General features: G+C 34.0%; 3 protein-coding genes and 1 pseudogene across 4 annotated transcripts; 2 read left to right on the top strand and 2 right to left on the bottom strand.

Moving 5' to 3' along the window:
• The first annotated feature begins 3,790 nt into the window (after positions 1–3,790).
• LOC114727335 (glutathione S-transferase DHAR3, chloroplastic) lies at positions 3,791–8,389 on the top strand. Its single transcript, XM_028914035.1, has 6 exons — positions 3,791–4,117; positions 5,013–5,103; positions 5,232–5,375; positions 6,150–6,267; positions 7,181–7,321; positions 7,900–8,389. The coding sequence occupies exons 1-6, from the start codon at positions 3,898–3,900 to the stop codon at positions 7,984–7,986; spliced, it is 801 nt and encodes a 266-aa protein (XP_028769868.1). The 5' UTR covers positions 3,791–3,897; the 3' UTR covers positions 7,987–8,389.
• Positions 8,390–8,699: 310 nt separating this feature from the next.
• On the bottom strand, positions 8,700–9,161 carry LOC114727339 (geranylgeranyl pyrophosphate synthase, chloroplastic/chromoplastic-like). The gene has a single exon (XM_028914039.1). It carries the CDS (start codon positions 9,159–9,161, stop codon positions 8,700–8,702), a length of 462 nt encoding a protein of 153 aa, XP_028769872.1.
• A 3,388-nt stretch (positions 9,162–12,549) lies between these two features.
• LOC114727334 (pentatricopeptide repeat-containing protein At1g66345, mitochondrial) lies at positions 12,550–14,503 on the bottom strand. Of its 2 annotated transcripts, XM_028914034.1 has the most exons (2): positions 13,860–14,503; positions 12,550–13,595 (listed from the first exon to the last, which is right to left on the bottom strand). In XM_028914034.1, exons 1-2 carry the CDS (start codon positions 14,328–14,330, stop codon positions 12,696–12,698), a joined length of 1,371 nt encoding a protein of 456 aa, XP_028769867.1. In that variant the 5' UTR covers positions 14,331–14,503; the 3' UTR covers positions 12,550–12,695. The 2 variants fall into 2 exon arrangements, with proteins under 2 accessions (XP_028769867.1, XP_028769866.1); XM_028914033.1 differs by having other exon boundaries at positions 12,550–14,503.
• A 5,613-nt stretch (positions 14,504–20,116) lies between these two features.
• On the top strand, positions 20,117–24,369 carry LOC114727333 (uncharacterized; annotated as a pseudogene).
• The last annotated feature ends 204 nt before the right edge of the window (positions 24,370–24,573 follow it).

Below are 24,573 nucleotides of genomic sequence, written 5' to 3'. Positions count from 1 at the left end.
TATTATTTGGAAAATTTCATCACAGAGCTCACACGGCTGGGAATAAAGTTTCAAGTTTCAGCAAAGCATTGCTTTGTGAGATGAAGGGTGTATTTGGATTAGTAATAACAAAACTGATTTTTATTTCGTATGGCTTTTATAAAAATGAGTTAAAGTAAAAGTTAGTTAATGTAATATAATTTATGTTTGGATTGACTTTTATAATAAAGTCAATTTAATAAGTTAAAATTTATTTAGATGATTAATAAAAAAATAAGTTAGATGTAAAATAACTAAAAAGAACATAAATTTTATTAAATAATATATATAAACACATGATAATTTTCAGAGCAATATGAGAATTACAAATTGTTTTGTGTTAAAAATGATGTACTATCTTCGATCCTTAATATACAACCCATATAGAACCGGTAATATGGCTAACCCACCAGTTATGGGTTGGCCCGTGGTTGGTTCAAGGATCGACGGGTCGATCATAAAAGGACCAACTTTTGACGGGCTAATATTTTTTCAACCCAACCCGTCAGGGTGAGTTTGCAGGTTAGGCCCGCCAACCCGCCACTTTTTTTTTTATAAAATTTTTTTTCATGCCTTTTGTTTTCTTTTAATAAAATTTATTCTAATTCTTAAACACCTAAAATAAAATATGCATATAGAAGTTATTACAAATAAAATATGAAATCTAAAGTTCCAAACATTTCAAAATATTACTATAAGTATACATAATACATCATCCTAAATGATTAAATATACATCTCAAATTAAAACATAACATATCTAAATTAATAATGATACAAACATAATGTTACAGATCACTATCAAGTGCTCAACCATGAGCCATCATTTAATGTTGATATAGTTCGAAGAATGATATGAAGATGCGAAATTATTTAGTTAAGCTTCACAAGTGGAATCACTTTTTTTTTGCTCAACTAACTTTGCCACAGGTAAAATTCATAATACAAAGTAAAAAACATATTACATTATAGTAATTTTAAATAATAAGAATGAGATAAAGGACCAAAGGAGTAAATACAATTATATTTGAGGGAGAAAAAAATTTAAAAAAATAAAAATAAAATAAAAACGGGTCGACCCGCCAACCATGCGGGTTAACCCACCATAGGTTTAGTTTTGACTGTTATAGGCTCAAAAAATCCATTTTAAAACGAGCTTGATTTTTATCAACCCACCCTCCACTTTTTGACAGGTTGGCGGGTTGAGCCTGCGGGTTCAAGTCATATTACTGGTTCTAAACCCATATGACTAATTTGAAGAAATTAAGAAAGTTACTAAATTATTTAATTGTAACATATATTATATGATCTATCTAAAATATTTATGTGTATTATTATATCATATACCAATTTATAAGTGAGGCAAATTATTTTGAAAAAAAACTATAAATATAAATATTTTAAAATAATAAGTAGTTTTCTTCACTATCACATCTTCATCGCTTGGTTTGGGGCGCACTGTTCTTCATCGTTTTCTTCAGCTAGAGGACCACGGTTGAAGCCGAAAAAAAGACTGGAGAGGGTGAGAGCTTCTAGTCTTCTTCTCTAGAAGGTGAGCAAGGATACCAGTGATGGGGGCTGGTTCATGCTATGGAACCTTCTTCAAGTACGATTCAGAGAGAGAGGGGAAAGAGAGGCCGCCATATTACTTTGATTCTTCTTCAAGTTCAACAAGCTGGGAAGAGTAGAGAAAGAAGGGGCAAATCTGAGTAAATAAATACACCTAACGGTATATTGGCTCTTGCAACCACCTACTGCTGTTATCATAACCTTTCCCCGCGTCTCAACGTGCCGCTCGTTTCCTTCAAAAACTAGATAGAGAAGAAGCCAATCCAAACAAGTCTTCAACTTAAAACAGGCTTTTAGCGCAGGTTTTGCACTTTTCAAGACACTTTGTCCTGCCCAAACAGTAATCCAAACATAGCCGAAATATCTTGGAGCTTCAATGTAACTAAAGCCAGCGCAACAAAGCAACTCAATGTAGGAGGCAAAATGCGATGGGATTGGACTTTAATGGACATGGCACTTGCACAAAATCTTCAAAGTGGAAAATGCTAAGCCACTTTCTTTTTTTGTGAGTAAGAAGATGGTTGGAAATAGAGGTTGTGAACGCAGAAAGCAAAAGGCACTTAAGGTAGCTAACTTCTGATGACATCTATACTTAAAAAGAATGTTTGTCTCTTCCGCAAATTGGATTTTTAACTTAAGTGCCACACAAACCCATGTCTCTGGGGAATATATGGGAATGGGAAGGAAGAGGAGGGGAACAAGTATTCTTAATGAGCTAAATTTATAGTAAAATAACTTAAGTTTTGGTCGTGTTATTTTTTTTTATGCGAACTTTATATCATTAGGTTTTAATTTACGTTTTGAAGTGGCAAACTGAGTCATTGTCTATATAAGAAAACTTCATTGGTGTAAAGGGGACAAAATGCAATTGTATTATACTTTCATAGGCGAAATATCAGTGCCGGCATGTGATTTCTAGTTAGAACTCTCAACTCTTCTAGAAGCTTGAACTAACAATATTTTACTTTTATCACCCAAAAATTCAAATATGCTTTACACCTGCTTCAATTAGAGGATTTTGTGCGTCAAAAAGAATTTGACAACGATACCATCGAGTGATTCTCTCTGATAGTCATCAGAAATTTAGCTATGGTGCTTATGGACTGAGGTTCCTTGATTTGAATTGTTAACGAGGCCTTACAAGGTATAAGATTTCAATCTATCATAAATTAGATTTCTCATTTCTATTGGAAGCAGACTCCATGTGATAAATTTTAAATTCTTTTTTTGCAAGTGATTCTCACATTTTATTTTTATTAAAATTTTATAAACTTATTTATCCATCTTTTTTAAAAAAAGTGAACCCATTAAAAGTTTCCCAGTTTTTCTTTTATTTTTTTTTTCAACGGGAACAGAGAATTAATGCCTATTTGTCCATTAAAACCACAAGTTAATTCTAAGCAGTTCGAATTTCTACGAATTTCATGTTTTAATCAACATTGACTGATATTTTTAAAATAACGAAAAGTTACAAATATTTTTTATAAACATTATTATATTGTAATTATGAATATAAAAAAAAAGATTAATTTAAGGGACAATAATAAAAAAAAAGTTGAAATTTTGTAAATGCTAAATAAGGAATATTAACAAAAATTTATTGTTATTTGTAAATTCAGACTTGTTAATATTAAATAAAATTATATTACTAAACCTGATCTGTGATTTATAATTTTTAAGTTCTTTTTTTTTTTGTCATTCTCCCTTAATTTAACCAACTTACTCCCTCCGTTCCTTATTATAAGAGACATTTGATGCTTATGGCATGTTCCCATATATAAGAGACACTTAAAAGTTGTCTCTAGTTTTTTGTATTGATTTCCTATTTTACCCCTATTTATTTTGTCTCCTACTCATACTTTCTCTCCCTCCCACTTCTCTTTCTTTTAATAATTTAATTGTTCTCTCTCATACTCTCTCTCCTTATTAATAGGGGTATTGTTGGAAAAAATATTATACTTTTTACACATTAATTGTCCTCAACTAATTTTAACTGTTTTTTTGATCAACGTAATTTAGTTATTTGTCTCTTATAATAAGGAACGGAGGGAGTATTTCGTAAACAAAAACCCAACAACAAAAAACAAATGGCCACGTTTTAGCATGAGGATGTGACACGTAAACCCTGTCGCAAAATCTGAGTCCAACAACAACCCCAGCGTAAAGTGATTACTGATAGCGTTCCCCTTTTGATACGAACCTTGTTCTTTCCCTCTGGTTCCTATCAAATATCATCATCGCTCCCTCCCTCGAGCTTCTCAGCCTCACCTTCTTCTTCCCTCTTCTCTTCATTCTTCCATCCAATCTGCCAATGTCTACCGCCAGAATTCAACCCACGGCATGTGCTCTCTCCTCCACCATCAAACAACACCTCCGCCCCCACCCTTCTCTCTGTTTCAACAGTTGCGCAATTCGTGGACGCGGCACGCTTCGGAGAACCCTTAGGGTTTCTATGTCTTCCGCTCCTTCGTCCAGCCCTCTTGAGATTTGCGTCAAAGCTTCTGTTACTACTCCCAGCAAGCTTGGCGACTGTAATGAATTTTTACCTCTCTTTGCTGTTGTTAATGCTCTCGTCGTTAAAATTCTGTTTGGCTTTCTTAGCTATATTCAATTTATCAGTCTTTTATTCTTTGGTAATTGGGGGAGCGTTGGAGGGAATTGATTGATTACTTTTGGGGGATTCGGGATGCAAATTGAAATTCAAGCTTTTGCTGTAATATTGCGTAGTCCGTAGAATGAATACACGCCACACAAGGTGAAAATATTAAAACAGATGGTTTTGCAAGTAGGATTTAGTGTCTCTTCTTCAGAATGATAGATTTATCTAGTGAAAGGAAATCCGGAATTAGAAATTCATAAAGTCTTTGAGGTGAAATCTGACGTTTGACATCGGCATGTCTCTTCCGCTTTACCTTGAGCTTTTGTAGACTCGAAAGAAGGTGAAAGAAAATATTGGAAGGAAAATTAGAAAGACAAAAGTAAATAGCTTCTCGTAATTTAAACTATTCAACCCCCCTTCCTTCCTTCCTCAGTACCTTGTGCTTTTCTTGGCCATTGTTGTGCTAAATGCTTTAATTGGTACACAAACACACACACACACAAAATTTTTGCAGAAGAAAGTAAATTATTATGTTACGCATCTAAATAGATTTATTCAATAAGACATGCACTATTATTCGGTATAGGACTTTTGTACCCTGCTGAGATTTATCATTACGCAAGAGATAGATTTCTGTTGCGGAACATAACCGTCAATCAGAGGATGGATGAGATAACACACCTGCCTATATTCCCTAATTATGTAGTTAATTGTTTACATATGCTCTGCTTTAAGATACATCTCTGTGTGTGTGTTTTCTCCTCTGTGCTTTAAACAAAGAGTTAACTATAATCACTGATTGGTTGCCCTTAGAATTGCCTCTTCAGGCCCCTTTTGCCAAAGAGTATTGCTGACATTGGAAGAAAAGCATCTACCTTATGACATGAAGTTGGTGGATCTGAGACACAAGCCTGAATGGTGATCTTCTGGTCCATATCTTTTGTCATACAGGACTTTATATTAGCTGATTTCATAAATCTGAATCGCTTACAGAGAACAAAGTGTATCACTTTGATTGTTGCTTTATGTTCCTTGCACTGGTACAGGTTCTTAAAAATCAACCCAGAGGGCAGAGTTCCTGTGATAAACCTCGATGAGAAGTGGGTTACTGATTCAGATGTTATCACACAAGCATTGGAAGAGAAGTTTCCTAGCCCACCATTGGGAACCCCACCTGAAAAGGCATCAGTGTATGTTGATCATTTTGGTGGTTTAGGCATCTTTCTTCTAGATTTAGTACTTGTTAAAGAAAAGTACATTGCTTCGATGTGATATAACACTTTTGTACATTATGGAAAATGGCTTGGAATTCTTGGACAGTCACTTGGTTACACAATCTGGAATCGGTTCACGTAGTTTCCTTCATATCACTGAGCTCTTATTTCATTCATTTCCTTGTTTTCATACATGTTAATCGCCCGGATACCACTGCTCATCTGGGTATGGGCTTTATGTTTATAGTTATGCGTAGTTATATGAGATACTGAATATTCAAGACATTTTCATCCTGGTTTTTGTTGTCCACTAAATTTGAGATTGACAAACAGGTGAACCTTTGGGAGTATAATTTTCCCTTTGATAAGTTTAATTCATCATGCATTCTCTATTTAATATTTAAGCTGTTAATTTTCTTTGTTTTCTATATTGCTTAAGCATACTTTATCATCCCCTTTTGTTCCCCGCCTGAACTTCCATTTTCATTTCTACATCAAGTCATCTACTTTTTGGAGGTTGGATTATGATGTATGTAGAAAAATGGGCTATGCCATTTATTTTAATGCATCTAACTTATGTTGCTTAGAGATGCATTTTCAGAATTGAAGTTTGTTGCATAACCTGGATAATGCATCTGTAGCATGCATGCTTGGCATAGTTTCTAAGTTTGTATTCCAATCTTGTGACTTGCTATGTTAGGTTACCTTGAATTATATGCTTGCATAAGTTATCTTAAATTTTGTCTGTAGTGGCTCGAAGATCTTTTCTACATTCATTGGGTTTCTCAAGAGCAAAGATCCAAATGACGGGACAGAGCAAGCCTTATTAAGTGAGCTAGGCTCTTTGAATGATTACCTCAAAGAAAATGTATGACTTCTTTCTTCTGTCGTCTCATTGCATTATGCTTGCAATTTATATTAGTGTTTTGTTTTGGAGATAAACCTGTTTTATGGCGTAAAGGAGGCATAATGTTTAGTAAGTGGTTTGCAGTAATGTTGTTACCTGCATTTTAGAGTCTGGATTGTCTAGAGGTCTTCATTGTAAAGTTTGAAGATGAGAGAAAACAGGAAGTAAGAGAAGAAAGAAATGGACTAAACAGTTTTATATTATGCCATTCTCTCTTCGAACTCAACAAGAACTTTACAATGAAGAATTCTAGAAGATCCTTGTACCTGTACTTCAATTCCTGTTTTTGAGCTCAAATTTGTGCTTTGACCTTGGTCAGATTTAAGTCAAACAAGGCGCAGAATCCCCTATTCTAATATACCGTGCTGTTTTCTTCCCTTTTTCCCTAGTTCTTGTGAGTGGTAAATTTTTCCAGCGATACTCCTTTTTACTCCTCTGGTCCTTAATGTAGTGGTCTTACATGTAAGATCTATTTTACACATTTATCAATGTTTTTCCAAATTAATCCTATTGATATTCCCCCAATAATAATCAAGTAGGAGAGAGAGGGAGGGAATTAAAAAAGATGCTTAGGGTGTTTTAGAAAGAACATATCATATAATTAATTTAACTAATATCTTTAATTTACTTAAATTAGTTAATTAGATCCTGCATTACGAACTAGAGGAGTATTTTCTTTCTAAGAGATCGGCAAAAGTTGGCCTCATTTGTTATAATCTAAATTCAGCGTCATACTAATGTTTAATTGCTTCTCTCTATGATATTTTACATTTATTTATTTAAAATCAACAACATACAGGTATATTTCTTCCTTCTTTTTGTTTTTTGTTTTAATAAATAATAGACTAATTGACTAATGCTTTTCCCTTTAAAGGGTCCTTTCATCAATGGGAAAGACATATCTGCGGTAGACTTATCCCTTGGACCAAAGCTATACCACATGGAGATTGCTTTGGGACATTATAAGAAATGGACGGTTCCTGATTCCCTTACCTCTGTGAAGTCTTACATGAAGGTGTGTTCAAGATGAGCCTACTATCTCACCATGCTTCATAGATTTAAGCAGGTTCCTGATCCCGTTTATGATCATTTGTCAATTCTGTGGATGACCTTCGGTTATCTTCTCTTGAAAATACAATACTACACTGGCACCCCCAGAACTTCACTGTCAGAGAGACTGAAACATTATTCATCTAATTCTCTTTTACCACAAAACTCCGTTTTCAAACCTTGAACGATATGACTGGCTACTTCAATATCCATATTTTCTCTGATGGATGCCAGGACCAGATTAATTCCATGGCTATCATGTCCATAAGAATGCTTTGTGGTTGAGAAAGCTTTTTAACAAGGACAAATATCTGAAATTGGAATTTTTTCGCTGCTCTAACCTCTTCTCCACTTAAGACGCTCCAATCTGATACTTGCTGTAATCCAAATTTGAGTATCATACTCGTGAAATATTTCTGCTTAAATTGAATGATGTCTACTAATTTCCAGCTGTTAATTTTCACCGACAGTTGAAAGACTTGAATTGTTATGCTGGGCTTTGATACTTTAGCCTACCTCTAACAATGCTGAACATGCATGCAGGCTATTTTCTCAAGGGATTCGTTCATCAAAACACGTGCACAACCGCAGGATGTCATTGAAGGTTGGCGTCCAAAAGTTGAGGGCTGAAATCTGCTGATGCTGTTCCATCATCTTTATGAGGGTCTCTGGTCTTTACCTGATTCTACCGGACCACGCACACTATCAATCCTCACAGAGCTCAATATTCATTTCATTTTGTCGTATGATTTTGATCCTCCACGTTAGGCTATTGTTAAATATGTATACAATTTTAAAAATATTAGGCTAGAAAGTGAGGTGTGTTTTGGGAAAAATGGATAACATATCCCCAGAGCGGAATCTGAGTTGCATCCTTGATTTCCCCTAACCAGAAGCAGCAGGCGAACTGCATAAGAAATCAGATTTATGTAGTCGTTAAAAATGTAAGAAATGCCTATGTACTTTGTTGGTAGGAATTGTTAACATTTCAGCAAATTTGATGTTTTATGCCAACCACCTCCATTCAGTACAACATCAATGTCCTATCAAAGAATCAAAATCATAGAACAACTGACTCTGTTTGTGCAGCTAACAGGTGCGCATGCCGTGATAGACTAAGCAAATTCACACCTCAACCAGAAGGAACATGCTATTTCTGTCTATTGAGAAAGTATTTAGCTAAGTGATACAAAGGAGCAGCCTTTCCAGCATCAAAATAAGAGAGTTCAACTAAAGCCTTATCCAATAGCTCATTAGCAAACTTAGCCCCATTCAAACCCATCAGTTTTGGATACGTAGCCTTATCACTAATCAGATCCTTCCCTGCAGTTTTTCCTAACTCCTCAGAAGATTTGGTCACTCCCAAATCCCAATATATCATCCACCACCTGATACGTTAACCCTACACACCTCCCATAATTCCTCAATCTCTCCACCTCAGTCTCATTCCCTCCTCCCATTATTGACCCACACACAGCCGTAGCTTCGACTAACTTGGCTGTCTTGTGGGTATGAATGTACTCCAATTCACTCAAAGTAACCATTTTCCCCTCACTATTTAAGTCAAGAAACTGCCCTCCAGATAGCCCTTTTGATCCCGCTGCCGAACCAAGCTCAGAAATAGCTTGTAGGACTCGCCTGGGTGGAACTTCTGCGGTGGTCTTATCTGCTATGTGTTGGAAAGCAAGACAGATCAGGGAGTCGCCGCATAGGATCGAGGTGTCTTCGCCAAAAACCTTATGGTTCGCCGGCATGCCTCGCCGGATTTCATCGTTGTCCATACAGGGAAGGTCATCTTGGATCATTGAAACAGTCTTGATCATTTCAATGGCACAAGCCATGGGCATGACGAAGGATTCGTCTCCTCCCACAAGCTCACATGAAGCAATACATAAAATGGGACAAACTCTCTTGCCTTCTGAGAGAAGAGAGTACCTCATAGCCTCAGTGAGTTTTGTTGGATGGTGCAGAGGCACTGCCTCATCTAGTGCTTTGTTTACCATTTTGATCTTGGTCGCCACGTACTCCTGGAACTTGAAGTTAGAGACATGGCTAGCTGTGACCTTCATGTTTGTTGAAAATGGTTTGCAGAATCCGGATTTGATGTGCATTTTGCTTGTTTTGAAACCATTAAGGAGGTGGTAAAGAGAAGATGGCCTCGTGGACGCAATACATTGGAATCCTGAAGCACCACCACGAACGCTACCGTGCACTCGTCTGCGGTGCGGTACGGCACCACCCAGTTGTGCCAGCAGCCAACTCCGGCGTGTCAGCTTAGTTATCCTCATCAACCCACCGCCAATTAAGACAAGGCAGATCTTTCTGTGTCGGCCGCCAAGCACGCAGAAAACCCTCGTTTTTAGCTTCCCAAGCGGGAAGCTGTGATTGGACAAAAATGCACGTGACTGCACGTCGGTAAGGGTGCACGTCGGTGCCAGCTTAAGGATGTTTAATTATTTATTCAGCACTAATTAATCAGTAGCTTCATCAGTATTTTTTATAATTAAAAAACAATAGAATCATATATGATGAGGCCTATATCTTTTATAGTTTTATTGAAGGACACGAGAAAAGTTCAAAAGATGTTTTATTCATAAAATAAAATATTAACATCTCTTATCACCGGAAAAAAATTACTATCTCCAATGCTAAATATAAAATTTATTTTGTAATGTAAATTATATTATGAAGTAAATCTAAAAAGGATTAGATGTAGTATTATTGTATGCATTATTATTATCTTTTGTGGAGTTCTATTTAGATTTAAAAACTGTTTTGTTGGATGGGAGTTAAGCCATGAGTGGGTTAAAAGTTAAAAACCAAAATTGGACTGAAAAATAAAGTGGTTTTTAGACGTGATGAATGCTAAAAATTATAAAGAAACGTATAAAAATAAAAAAGTCCCAAATATTTTTGCCGGCCGTAAAAAAACGCCCAATATATTTTCCAATTATTTGTAGACATATGATGATATTCATTGAAAACTTTAAATACAATTAAACTTAGCATAGATTTATTTCTTATATGGTATTACGTCTGATCTTAATTATAAGATTTTGTTTATAGTATAGATTTATTTCTTATATGTTATTAACTCAAGTTTTAATTATAAAACCTCGTTTATAGTCTATAAATTGAGGTCTTATAACTAAGATAGGAGGTAGTATTATGTATGTATTCCTCTGATTCCATTTATAGGGCAAAGAGAGAAGATTTTTTTATCCTATTTATAAGTCATTTCATTAAAATTTTATTGTAAATGTACTATTTTGTCCTTTATTTATTATGGTGTAGGTAATTATCTTTTTTGAAAGGTGTATATATTAAATATGGGTAAAGTTGAAAATTTGTAATATTTTAATGAAGAGTTAATGCATTTTAAGATTTTTCTTGGTCTGTGTGAAATATACTGAAAGCACCTTATAAATAGAACCAGAGAAGTACATACTTATTGTTTAATTAAAAAAAAACTATTTAATTACTATGCTATTGGCACGCCGGTCAACCCGATTGGGCCATGAAAACTGTAAATCATTACTCTTTTTGATAGAACAACCATCCTGATATGAATATAATAATATTTTCGTAAATGTTCACACACAAACACACACACATATATATCTCATTGTCTCAGGTATATCTCATTATCACTATATCCTATAATTGTTTCTTATTGTTATGCAATATGTAAATTTTATCAAAAATGTAAAATTGTGCCTATAAATAGAAACTATGCATAATGTATTCAGCACTTAAATGAAATGAAAAATACTCCTGTCTTCTATTTTATTCTCCCTTATTCTCCACTCTTTCGTTAGTTTTATAACACATTCGACTTTTAATATTATATATATAAATACATATAAATACACATAATTCTTAGAAAAGTAGTAAAACCTCTCAACATCTCAACCTATTGTTGGAATAACATTTTTTTTTTTGGGTATAATTCAAAGTATCCTGAAACTACTTTAGACTTGAGAGTTAAGACTAACCTTTGTCAGGCCATGAGTGTTAAGGTTAACTGTTAAAGTTCTTTCAACAAGTACATCTTTTAAGATTCGAACTTGTGTTCTCCTCCTTACAGAAATGAAACTGCTTACCATCTTAACCAATAGTTTGCTAGGGGAATAATATAATTCTTTACTTGACAAATATAAGCACCTCGAGTTTGTTCTAAGGGGTGTTTGGTTTAATTTCTTAAGAGTAATTTTATGGTATTCGAGATAAATGTGTGAGAAAAATTTTATTTCAATTTGTGTAAAAATGTTTTTTTAAAAAAAGAAAACACCCTAAATAAGAAAATTATCATGTTTGATAAGAATTAAAGTACGGAGCATAGATTGAGACTATCAGTGGGAAAGACACTTATGGCCCAACCAACTCCGCCAATGTTGCATGATTTAGCGGGCTAACAAGTGTTTCACAAATTGCAGTGTGTGTATCTACTAAGAGCATCATATGGACTATCGGGAGTTGGATTTAATGAAAAGAATTAATTTCTCGCAACGTGATAAATTAAGACTTAAATTCTTATCAGAAAAGGTATCTATATTTAATGTCCGATAGTGTTTTAAATAAGATTGGCTCTAATAGGAAGATATTTATATGTAGCTCAAAAAAAAAAAAAAAAGAGCATCAGATAGTATTAACATGTTCAACAACCAAAAGCAGTAATTTTGGCAGATTCAACCTCTAAACATAAAGATGGTTTGATGAATTGCTTAAATTATCCTTCTACCCATGTTAAGCACTTCTCTCCTACAAATCCTCCATTCAAATTAATACAATTACTTGTATAGTGCCAACCCAGAATAAATTGAATCGCAATAAGCTCCATCCAGCAAAGGTAACCTTAGAAGTCTGACATTGTGCTGATTGAACTCTCCGGCTAACTCGCTCTCTAGGTGGATCAAATGGGTTTATACATAAAACACACTAGGCAAATGTGTTCTACGAAAAACCCACTCTTTAGTTCACGACAAAAAGAGAACACTCTTTAGATATATCATCTATCAAAAGGTCCACTAATAACTTGAGTTTTTTTAGTCTTCCTCTACTTTTCTTCACAAGACTCAACATTGTTTGTTCAAGCCTTCTAATTGGTGCCTTCTTCAGCCTTCTTTGTATAAGTTCAAATCATCTTAAATGATTTTCTACCAACTCCTCGATTAAATTGACAGCCAGAAACAGTTTCAATTTCAAAGGAATTCTAAGTTAAAAATGATAATTTCCTAGGGAAGTCCGGAACATCAGTGATCAGTCCAAAACAGTAAGAAGTAATTGGCTCTGAAAAAGTTTAACTGCACTACTTGTTCGCATTAGCACAATTTCTACGCTTACAATCCAAAAGAAGCCATTTCATTTTGAAAGTGAAGAGCTCTTTTTCTATCACCATTCTGCCGGTAGCTACCAATTAGTGTCTGATATGCAGCTGCACTGGGGGCTAGCGAGCGGCTTTTCATAATCCTCAGATACTTCTCTGCAGCTTCCAAATTTCCATTACGACAGAAGCTCAGTATCAATGACGTGAAAACAGATGATCCAGGAGACAGAGATTTGTACTCCATTTCATAATATAGCTTCAGAGCTTCCTGAATCTCATCCTTTTTAGCATAACCGTCTATCAAAAGAGAGTATGTTAAATCACTGGGAACGAACCCTTTATCTAACAAGGTTGTCAACATGGCATTCGCCTGTGCCACATCCCCTCTTTCACAGAGCTTTTCTACCATCTTATTGAATGCCAAACAACTGGGAATAAGCCCAGCTCTCAACATTTGCTTATAGTTACTCAAGCACTTATCCAACCACCCTGTTCCAGCGCATCCCTTGATAAGATGATCAAAAGTCTCACCATATGGCTTCAAGCCTACTTTTTCCATAACTTGGACTAAAATTTCTGCTTCTTCAATTCTGCCCTCTTCACAGTACGCGCCTATGAATGATGTGTAAAGGAAACTATTTGCTTGGAAACCTCTGGTGATCATCTCTTCATATGCCTGCCATGCTGAATCCAAATCTCCCATCTTAACTTTGGTGTAAACAGTTAAAGAGTAAGCAACTGAATCAGCAATCATGTTCTTTTGCAACAGTCTCTTCAACATTACCATGCTTTCTTCAATTCTTCCCTCTTCTAAAACCCTGAAAATTAAGTACGCATTGACAATCACTGAAGGATAGCTTCTCTTCCCCATTATGTGATCCAATGTCCTTGCAATTTTCTCCAATTGTCCTTCCTTGCACAAAGCATTAATCATGATACGGAAAGTAACATCATTTGGGTAAGTTCTTTTTTGAATCATATGCTCATAAATATCCCAAAGAAGACTACAATGATCAGATTTCTGAACAACATGAAGTAAAGTATTGAAACTTATGAGACTGACAGAGAACCCATGTTCTTCTACATAGAGGCATATGTCAAAAGCTATGACAGACATTCTCAATTTTGCATAAGCCTGTATTAGCAAATCAAACACCAAAGGATGAGAAGCACAAACCTTATAGCTGTCAAGCAGTGAATCCACAATTAAAAACCCCCAAGAACTTTCCTTGTTTTGCTTCAGAAGTGATTCAAGTAGTGCTCGAGCATCCATGAGCAATTTGGCTCTGACCAGAATATGGATTGCTAAACAGTAAGATCGAACCCCATGCTCAATGTTCTTCTTCTTTGTTGACCAATGAAAAAAGCCCAATGCACTTCTGGCATCATGTGGTTCTTTCAACTCGATCAGCACTCTCTCCACAGTTGCACCATTCAATTCAAAAGAATCAAACTTTCTGCTTATGATATCCCAACTCCAACCTCTTCTAAATGAATTACAAATCGCAGTAACATCATCTTCCGACGTTGCCTCTACATGTATCAGCTGGGCCAATAGGAAATGCAATTGAGGACAGGAGAAACGAATTCCGAAGAGTTTGAAGGGTTTGAATCTCAAAGATGCAGAAATATGGTGCATCAGAGGCATGCTTCTACGTCCAGAAACAGAAGAAAAGCCGCCCCTTTTCCTTCGTTTTCATGCATTGTTTTAGCTTCCAAGAAAATATGAATCAAAATTGCCAGTAAAAGCGTGATATTTCCATAATCCACAGCAGCGACTACTTGCTAAAGCCATTTTCTGCGATATCATTTCAATAAATTCCGACGCATACATATGAAGTACATAAGGAAAAACTGGGCATGAACAATCGATAAGACATTACAATTCGGGTATTTGATGAAGCTAGGATTCGACGCAAAGAGCTCCCCAAACCGAAGGGAGATAGAGAGAAACCAAATTGCTAAGTCCTCAGTCCTGACCAAGCCTTGCCTGTTGTTTCCCGTGGAGTAATGCTGCGAAGGGGAAGAAATTAATCTCGGATTCCACCTCTCAGTTGCCACATACCGCGAAACAAATGGGCTGCCGGGAATGGTATAATTTTTTTTTTTTGGGAGTTAAGTTTACACTGTATTACTACCTTCGAACCTAATTATAAAAACCAGTTGACTAATTTAAGGAGATTAAAAAAGTAAGTTGAGTTAGTTATTTGTCCTGTGTTGTCTTTCCTAAAATATCCTTGTTAATCAAGTGTAGTGATTAGAACTATCATTGTTAGAATGACTACTTTGAAAAAAATATATATAAATATGAGAGACAAAGTAGATTGGGGTTTTATATTTAAAACTAAAATAAAAGTTAAGCAAGATCTTATATTAAGAACCAGAGGTAATATTATAATTGGCATAAAAATATTAAGGGCAAATATAAATTTTGGTCCTCAAAATTTGGACTCATTTTAATCCCTTAAATTTTAAACATATAGTTTTAGTTCCTAAAATTTAGTATATCTTTAAAATGTTAGCTCATGAAGGTATAATAATGTTAAAATCTACTAAAGTGTCATAAGTAACATTAAAGTGGTGATATTGGCTCACCAGATAATGTCTAGCTAGATCTTGTATGAATGATAAATTATATAAAAGGGATGAGTTTTCAAAACATAATACAGCAAATAGCTCCTCAAATGAAAAATGAGAGAAAAAAAGAGCTAAACAGCTATATTTTGAGATTTTTTTTTTTTACATCTTTATCCACATAAAATTTAATTAGATGTTGTTAGATGAATTCATATCACCATCTTGACACTATTTATAACATTTTAGTAGATTTTAATACTAATACACTTACAAGGACTAATATTTTAAGATGAACTAAATTTTATAAACTAAAATTATGAGTTTGAAATTTAAGGAACCAAAATAAAAATGGGCTCACATTTAAAAAAATATATATTTACCCAAATATTAAAAATACGAAAACTTCTTACTAATTTTGTACATAACTGTCATTTTATTTGAAAGGATTATTATTTAAAAGAACAAGAATATGCAATTTTTTTAATTCAATATTTTGAAAACTTCTAACTAATTGAATTGAATTGATAATATTTTAAAAAAATTTATAAAATAAGTTTTATATGAAGAATCAGAGCGGTAATATGTTTTTTAGTTAAATTGGTTGATTTCTCTAAAGTTAAATAGGATTATTTCAACTTTGAAATTTGAAACTGAATAGATTTCTGTACCCAAACGGCTAAAATATTTTCACATTTATGCTACTTATCGTTCAAGAATATGCAGAGATTAGTAAAATTGATTTTGGCAAAACAAGATAACACATTTTTGAATATCAAACTATGGTAAATACCAAACATTTTAAGAAAACTAAAGTTTGGCCCAAAATCATAATTTTAGATTGTAAAACTATGATTTCAGAAGAAATAAAAAAATGTTCACTTTTGGATAGACGTCAATCAATTACAAACTTTGAAAGATGTGTATATTTGCATTGGCTTCTTTCTTCCTTTTACAATCCTAACAAAACTTACCCAGATATTTTCATATTTTCCTATTATGTTTAATAAAATATATAATAAATTTATGACTTCAGCTGTAAATTTAATCAAATTATTTATGTTTGATATTTACATCATATCATTATTAGAAAAAATATTAGGAAAATTCATAAATATGTAATAAGAGTATTATTTTTTTTAAAAAAATTTAATTTTATATTTTATATACACACTAATTATTAATTAATCATAAAATTAATAAATTTCTCTTACATATGTTTATTCAAATTTTCAAAAATATTATTAAATTTTATGTTTAAAATCTTTAAGGTAAAACAATCATTTTTCTAAAAATGCATTTAATCTTATATTTTATAAATATATATACACATATTAATTATTAATTATTTATATTTTTATTATATTATTTATTATATTGGAAAAAACTATTATTAAAAAATTTATTATTTCAAATAAAAATATAAATCAAAATTTATTCTTTATATAATTATCATATTAACTTATATCTTTCTTAGTAATTTGCACATTAAAAAATTAATTCTAATAACAACTACGCAAATATTATCACTTTATCAAATCATTTTTAACAAAATTTATTTTTCAAAATTTATTCTCAAAATAACTTTTTTCTCAAAAATTATAATCCAAACTATAATTTGGTTTATCTAAACACTCCCTAAGTCAATTGTTTGTAGAAAATAGGTGCTAGTTTCTCCAAAATATTTATTTCATTTATATTAAAAATTACTCCAGTAATAAAAGTTTTCTTTAATATGTGTAATAATAGAGCATTGGCCAAAAAAAAAAGTGTAATCATAGAGATATCACGCAAGGGAATAGATTACATACAAGGAAACACAAACTCCATAAGAATTATTTGCCATTTAATTTCTTAAGAAGAAATTTATCCCAAAATTTTCCTATTACGTAGTTGTTTTTACATTTTATAATATCGTTGTGAATCTTGTTCACAGAATTATTATTTAAATATTTTAATATTTTACGATATCTTTGTCTCGTCATATTTTCATGATACATTCCGTCATCCATCGCATTAGATTATTTTTAGAAGCTGTTGCCTGTTGGCATAAAATGATTACGCTTATTTTTCAGAAGCTACACAATGTAACTTCTTAAAATAATTAGAACTTTGGTTTTTTTTAATTATGCTTATTTTTATTGAGTTTAAACAAAAATAATAAGGTTTAATAAAATATTTTCCTTTGAAAAAAGTGATTATTTTCATTCAAAACTAAATAAATGGGCCAAATTCTGATTCATTATCCCAAATTGTTTCCAAACTTATCGAAGCCTTAGATTTTTGTGCTGTGGGTACTGATTGTAACTATTCTCTTAGGGCATCATGCATAGAGATTGACAAGCTTTGTTGCTTTATAGTTCTAGAGAGAATCTATTGATTATCTTGCAAAAGCCTCCTATAACATAGAAGCTAATTTTTGTATTAAAACTCCTCTCACGTACTTATCTCATATTTTATAAATCACCATTAAAAAACTACTTATTAATTTTTCATATTTATCAATTTTTCTTAAATTACTCCTATTGATACTTTCTCAACCATAATCAAGTAAGTGAAGGAGGAAAGATATTAAGAAAGATAATTATGATGTTTTAGGAAAAATATGTTATATTTCTTATAATTAACTAACTTACCCAACCTTCTTAATTTAATCAAATTAGTTAAAAAGGTTTTATATTAAAGATTGGAATAATATATTTCTAATGTATTTATTGTTTTAAACTAATTGTTCGTTATTCATGAATTAATTATTTGAAGTCAAATATAAAAAATCAAGCGGCTCATTGATTATGGGCCTCCCATTACCATCCATCAATGCTCCTCATTAATGTGAAATATAAACCTATATGCAGATCCCCGGGAAGAAATTGACAAAGTTGTCGTAACTTTGCCGGTAAAAAAAAAAAAAAAAAACAATTGTCTTAACTTTATGAAGTTTTAATTTAATTGCGGGGACTTGTAATCCAGCCAATATCAAATTCTTCTCTCCTTCTGACTCGCATACTTCCTGCTACTATGTTTACCATATAAGTTATTTTAATAATTTAATCAGTTTATTAATATAAAAAATTGCTAATTATTTTTTTAAATGTATTTCAAATTGAGAATTTTTTCCAATTTATTCATATTAAATGAGGTTGTGAAAGAGAAAAAAAATTTACTGCATTTAAGCGAAATTTTGGCCCAGACCAATCTCCTAGAAGTGACCTATTGTGGGCGGGAGGGAATATATGCGTTGAAACTCATAACTTAAAAAGTTTGTTTGATACTATTGGATTATAGAATTTGACATAACTTATTTTTTGATTTAGTACAAATGTACAATTTATACACACAAATACCCAAACATGTTATTAGTGATGTCAATCGAACTCAGCATCTTATCCAAATGTAGTGAGTGACATTGTTGCTGAGACAAGTGACAACTAACTGGTAGCTGAGTAGCATAACTTATTTTAAAAGTCAAAAAGAATAATTTACAGTAAACCAGCTACTCCTCGTCCGATCTTAAATATAAGACTCTTTCATAGTATAATTTATATTAGGAAAAGAGTTTTATATTCAGGACTGAAAAAACATCATATAAACAGTGGCTTAAAATAATCTGACTTGCATCCATCACGTATTTCTATTTTCACGCGCACTATTTTTTTGATAGGGCACGCTTTTGTGCCACCACACCACAAAGGTGTTGGCTAATGCACTATATTGTACTACTAATAAAATGCACAAAAACTGATGATTTTTTTTTCAAAAAAAAAAAGTATAGATCAAGATGTGAGGTCATTTGCATCATAATTTGGATACTATGCCAAGGAAGAGCAGATGAAAAAAAAAATGTATTTAGGTTCTAAATAAAAGAAATCATTAACAACTAAGCCAAAAAAATGGGCATAAATGTCATTACATAAATGATATTAATAGTCTGTTTTGTTCACTGAACATGAATTCTGAAAAATTTAATGGAATTTTTTTTTACCAGGAAAAATTTAATGGAATTTAATGGCACATATTGTTCTTTTGTTCATAGGTTCATCCCTGCTCCTACACAGATTGTTACATATGTACAATGAATCTTGATTATTTTAGGTTGATTAAATTTATTTTTTTAAAAGATATTCTAAAAGTTAGATAATATCAATAAATAAATAATGACAATAATGAGTGATTTTTTTATACACATGAGTGGGTTTTTAATTGGCTCTAAAAATTGCATACACATGTTTTTCATTATATTAGAATAAATTTAATTACATTATGAAAATAAAAGAAAAATGCTACAAGAAATTGGGAAGAGAGGATGATAATTGGCTCTATATAATTGTTTTTATTTTTTCCAGCATAAATCTACATAATTGTACAATATATAATATTGGGAGGTTAGATGTGGTATAAAACTCTTAACAAGCCATTTATATTTTATACGATAGAGTATCTAATTTTAAGGATAAAATTTGAAAGAACGAAATTTTGACAGCCTCACTTAATATCTAATATTTATAACATATAATACCAAAATCAATTTAAGTTAATGATAATTATTTAATTTTAATCAAATAATTATTGATATTGGCCTTGGGTGCACTGGCTTTGGTGGCAGAAATAAAAGTCCAAAAAGAACTTTTATTAACAAAACAACAAACAATAATATCAACAAACAATGATAATATTAACCGAACCGGATAATGGCATTATGGTGATTCCGTGAAAAAAGATACACCCACGTGTCCTTTTACTCAAAGGAGTCTCTTTCTGTGTCAGCTTCTTCTTCCTTCCTACTTAATCTGACTCTCTCTCTCTATCTGTCTCTTTACCTCTATCATTCTCTCTCTAAATCTTCCTCGACGTGAAGAGGGAAGGACTAGTGATACCCTTTCTTCTTTACACGGAGGATTCATCGACTCTGGAAATATGGATGAGAATTTAGCTCTAATCGAATCCATTCTCCAGGAGGACGCGGAGGTTGAGCGAAGAGCCAAAGCGACGCAAAACGACGCCGCTTATGGCTGGCAAACGGTGATCAACAAGAAGCGCAACCGCAAGTCTTCAAAGCCTCTGGCAGAGAAGAATTCCGGTGATCTCAGCGTCAACGATGTTAATTATTCATCTAATGTTTTCAGTGGAATTGAGCAGCATTCTGAGGAGCGCCGCCGCCGGATTCTGGAGGCTCAGATGGCCTATGAATCTGCATCTGCGGATGCCGATACCAGCAGATCGAAGCGGCATTCCGATGAAAACGACGATAGCAGTGCAGAAGCCCAGGAGGTGGGAGTTGAGAATGGCTCTGTCGAGGCGAAGAAAGTCAAGAAAAAGAAGAAGCCGAAGATGCCCAAGGTGACAGTGGCTGAAGCCGCGTCGAAAATCGATGCTAGTGATCTCGCCACATTTCTCGCTGATATTACTGTGAGTATCGATATTAGTTCAATTTTTTTTCCAATGTAGGGGCCGTGTTCGATCTGCTTGAATTGGATTCGGTTTTTTCTCTATGCTGTAGTTCATTGATTTGAGTGTGAATTACATGGGTGCAGGTTTCATACGAATCACAGCAAGATCTTATGCTCATGCGATTCGCTGATTATTTGGTCGTGCATTCTCATCGGTCGGTGGGGCTCAATTCCCATGGTTGAGGACGTTCAAAGAGTCCACGGTTGCAAAGATGGTTGATGTGAGTTTCTTGTGGTTACTTTTAGGGCATAATTTAGTTTAGGTTTTGGGGTCAAAAGCTGTCCGCTTTTCTGAACGTTGTTTTACAATTGTGAAATTTCGGCCTGCGTTTTATGCGAATTACATATGGATGCTTGTTGGACGAGAGCTTTAATTAGATGGCTTTAAAGCTTTTCCTCTAATAATCTCTGATATGATCTTATCTTTGTAAGGTGATCGTGAAAATCAATGCTGAATCATGTATCTTACGAGATATCTATCTTTTTTTTTTCTTCTTTTTTTTCCGGGAGCGTTGTTAGTAGCCTATCTGATTTCGTGGATATCATTATTTTTGTGATTTATTTTTGGATTGGTTAAGCGTTGTTAGTCCATGATTATCATTGGTTTTTCTTATTATGTTGTTTTGTTCCCTTCATGTAGATCCCTCTTTCACACATATCTGAGGATATATACAAAATATCAACTGATTGGATCAGCCGACGTTCTTCTGAAGCACTTGGGTCATTTGTGTTATGGTCATTAGACAGCATTCTTGTGGACCTTGCCAATCATCAAGGAGCTGCTAAGGGAGCCAAAAATGTGTCCCAGCAAGCATCATCTAAGTCTCAGGTAGCTTTTGAAGTCATATCATACTGATATCTTGGAGTTGAAGTATAATAAATTTGGAGACCAGTTTGGGTCTCTACTTACTATCTACTTACTAACATATTAGTTGTAATTACTGCTACATGGATGGCAGTGGCCTGACTTGTACTTTTCTGACGCATCATGTCTACTTGGTGTGAATTGATCATCTCTGCACATGAACATAAGGGGAGATCAAGGTTTCATGTTTTCTTTAATAATTATCCCTGTGGTTTTGCAAGAAAACTCCCTGCCTATATTTTGCACCCGTGTCAGCATTTATTGGTGTGTGAGAGGATTTGTGTGGTTTCTTTTTCCTATTTTCTTAGGTTGATTAATTTTGTAGTCATTGTTGTATAGCTATTTCTTGACCTCTGCCTCAAGTTGGTAACAATTTGGAATGCTTTGATGATGTCTTGCATATGACACACACACACACACACCATATGATTTGGAAAACAAATGTGCAAGGCAAATACGGTGTATTGTTTGCATGCAGGTTGCCATATTTGTGGTGTTAGCAATGGTTCTTAGACAAAAACCTGATGTCATGATCAGCTTATTGCCCAAAATTAAGGAGAGTAAAAAATTTCAAGGACAGGATGAACTCCCTCTCGCTGTTTGGGTCACTGCCCAGGTGCCTATTTTCAACATGACTGAGCATATTCGCATGTAAATAATTTATTATATGGATTTTGAAATGTGATTCTTTTTGTGTAGGCTTCTCAAGGAGATTTGGTTACGGGGTTATTCTTGTGGGTATCTCTTCTCTTGCCAATGCTGAGTGGCAAGTCAGGTAGCAATCCTCAGGCAAGAGACTTGGTTTTACAACTGGTGGAGAGGTTAGAAATACTAGTTTCCCCCTTTATTCATTCCAGATTCATTGGTTGCAATGACAAGTGCAGAATTCCTTTTTCTCTTGTGTTTGATGGAATTCCTCATTTCATCCTTTTCTGGAGCAGAATTTTGTCATCTCCAAAAGCTCGTACTATCTTATTGAATGGTGCTGTCAGAAAGGGCGAGCGTGTAGTGCCCCCTTCTGGTCTTGATGGTTTATTGAGAATCACCTTCCCTCTCCCTTCAGCTCGGGTCAAGGTAGATAGGGGACTGAGAGAAGCTTGTCTATTTTATAGTAACATGCCTTGCTATCTTCAGCTGTCTACAGAGTTACCTTCTGGTTTCATATTTCTACTTTTTGCTCAGGCTACAGAGAGATTTGAAGCTGTCTATCCAAAATTAAAAGAAGTGGCCCTAATGGGATCTCCTGGAAGTAAAGCAATGAAGCAACTTGCTCTGCAGATATCAAACTTTGCATTCAAAGCTGCTGGAGAAGGTGATGTAGAGTCCATATGGATTGTCACTTTTGTTTTCCTACTTTTCTGCACACATGTTAAATATCAATTTAATGGGGCTAGTGTTGTGGTTTTTGTGGAAGACTAAATGCATGAATCTTTGACAGCCAATCCAGGTCTATCAAGGGAGGCTAGTGACATTTTTATATGGTGTTTGACTCAGAACCCCGAGTGTTACAAACAGTGGGTAAGTTCAAGGAATAGTATCATCCAATTCTTTCCGTTTTTGGACTCCTTATCTCCATCTTCTTACCAGTAAAAATACAACAGGACTCCCTTTACCTATCTAGTACTTACAAATATAAATTGATATTGAATTTTCTGCTTTGCTCTGGAAACAGGACATGCTTTATATGGATAATCTTGAGGCAACTGTAGCGGTTTTGACTAAGCTTTCTGATGAATGGAGGGAATACTCTCCGAAACATCCTACTCTTGATCCTTTGAGGGAAACTCTTAAAAGTTTCAGACAGAAGGTAAGCTATTTTCTTTTTCTTTGTCTTTGCATTTGTTAATGGGAAAGCCTGCTGTTTTGGAGAAATTAAACCTTAGCAACACAAACCTATGTTCTTATTTTCTCTTTAAACCCGAACGCTGTTAATACATTGCCAGTAGGTCTGACAAAGGTCCTACTAGGCATAAAGATGTTTCTTTGTTTTGCGATTATGTTATTGTGGGCATCAAAAAAATTGTGTATTGAACAAGCAACTAGTTATGCTTTAAGATTCTAGGACCTTGTGCTATGTTCTAATTAGAGTCTGTCAAAAATTTCAAAGTCATGTCTACTTGTCTAATGGGATCAGTTGTTCCGGCATTGTCTGTCAAGAATGCATCATATCTTGTATTCTAACATTTATATCATTAGTACTGCAAAATACGCCATTGTCATAGTTCACTCCTTTAATTAATTGTTCCTGTGTTACAGAATGAGAAGGCCTTGGCCAAGGCCCACGACGGCGCTCGTGTTGCATTACTGAAAAATGCGGACCAGCACTGCAAGGCTATTCTGCGGCAAGTGTCCAAAGGCCATGGATGCATGAAGAGCTTGGCATTTGTGTCTGTCGTCCTTGGCATCGGTGCTGTTATCTTGTCCCAAAACATGGATTCCCGGGATCATAACAAACTTTCAGAAATGTTGAGGGAGTTGCTTCAGTAGAGAGGCTTGCGGTGACTGACCGATGACTTAGTCTGCTTATGTCTATCATGGATCGCTTACTTTAAGCGCATGGTTCATAATAAAGTGGGATGAGGAAGATTTAATTTATTATACTCTTCAACATAATTGGAATTAGGGAAGAAAGCAAAAGGAGTATATAGTAATAGCACAGCCATCAAAGCTTATGGGTGTTCTATAAAGAGATTTATGTGTTCTGTTCTCTAGTTTCGACTCTCAAGGAGTGCCAAATGGCTATAGAGAAAACATAAATGAAGATGAAAACAAAATGGTGCTTGATTTAAAATTTTGAAGCATTTATATCCATTGGATTTCATCTTTTAAATTTACTTTTTTTTTGTTACTTTTTTTTTTGCCAGTGTATTTTCATGCTGCTTTTTGTTGTTTCAAGGACTTTCGGCCTTTGATTATAAATCCTCTTGTGGTCGCAATCATTCAAAGCAATTCGTTTTATGTTTAAGATTTACATTTTCACTTTCTAATGAAATTGGAATTTAGAG

This window comes from Neltuma alba, unplaced genomic scaffold, assembly GCF_004799145.2.
Source record: "Neltuma alba isolate B1F8T4 unplaced genomic scaffold, ASM479914v2 tig00012465_pilon, whole genome shotgun sequence".
NCBI classification, from domain to species: domain Eukaryota; kingdom Viridiplantae; phylum Streptophyta; class Magnoliopsida; order Fabales; family Fabaceae; genus Neltuma; species Neltuma alba.
Note: the sequence above shows the minus strand (reverse complement) of the source record. Positions and strands in the feature narration are given on the sequence as shown.

Bases quoted from the DNA above. Each gene is read 5' to 3' on its own strand.
- LOC114727335 (XM_028914035.1), top strand. From the start codon at position 3,898: ATGTCTACCGCCAGAATTCAACCCACGGCATGTGCTCTCTCCTCCACC. The intron at 5,376-6,149 runs GTATGTTGATCA...TTTTGTCTGTAG, and splicing joins CCACCTGAAAAGGCATCAGT to TGGCTCGAAGATCTTTTCTA. The intron at 7,322-7,899 runs GTGTGTTCAAGA...ACATGCATGCAG, and splicing joins CTGTGAAGTCTTACATGAAG to GCTATTTTCTCAAGGGATTC.
- LOC114727334 (XM_028914033.1), bottom strand. From the start codon at position 14,330: ATGCCTCTGATGCACCATATTTCTGCATCTTTGAGATTCAAACCCTTC.
- LOC114727339 (XM_028914039.1), bottom strand. From the start codon at position 9,161: ATGATCCAAGATGACCTTCCCTGTATGGACAACGATGAAATCCGGCGA.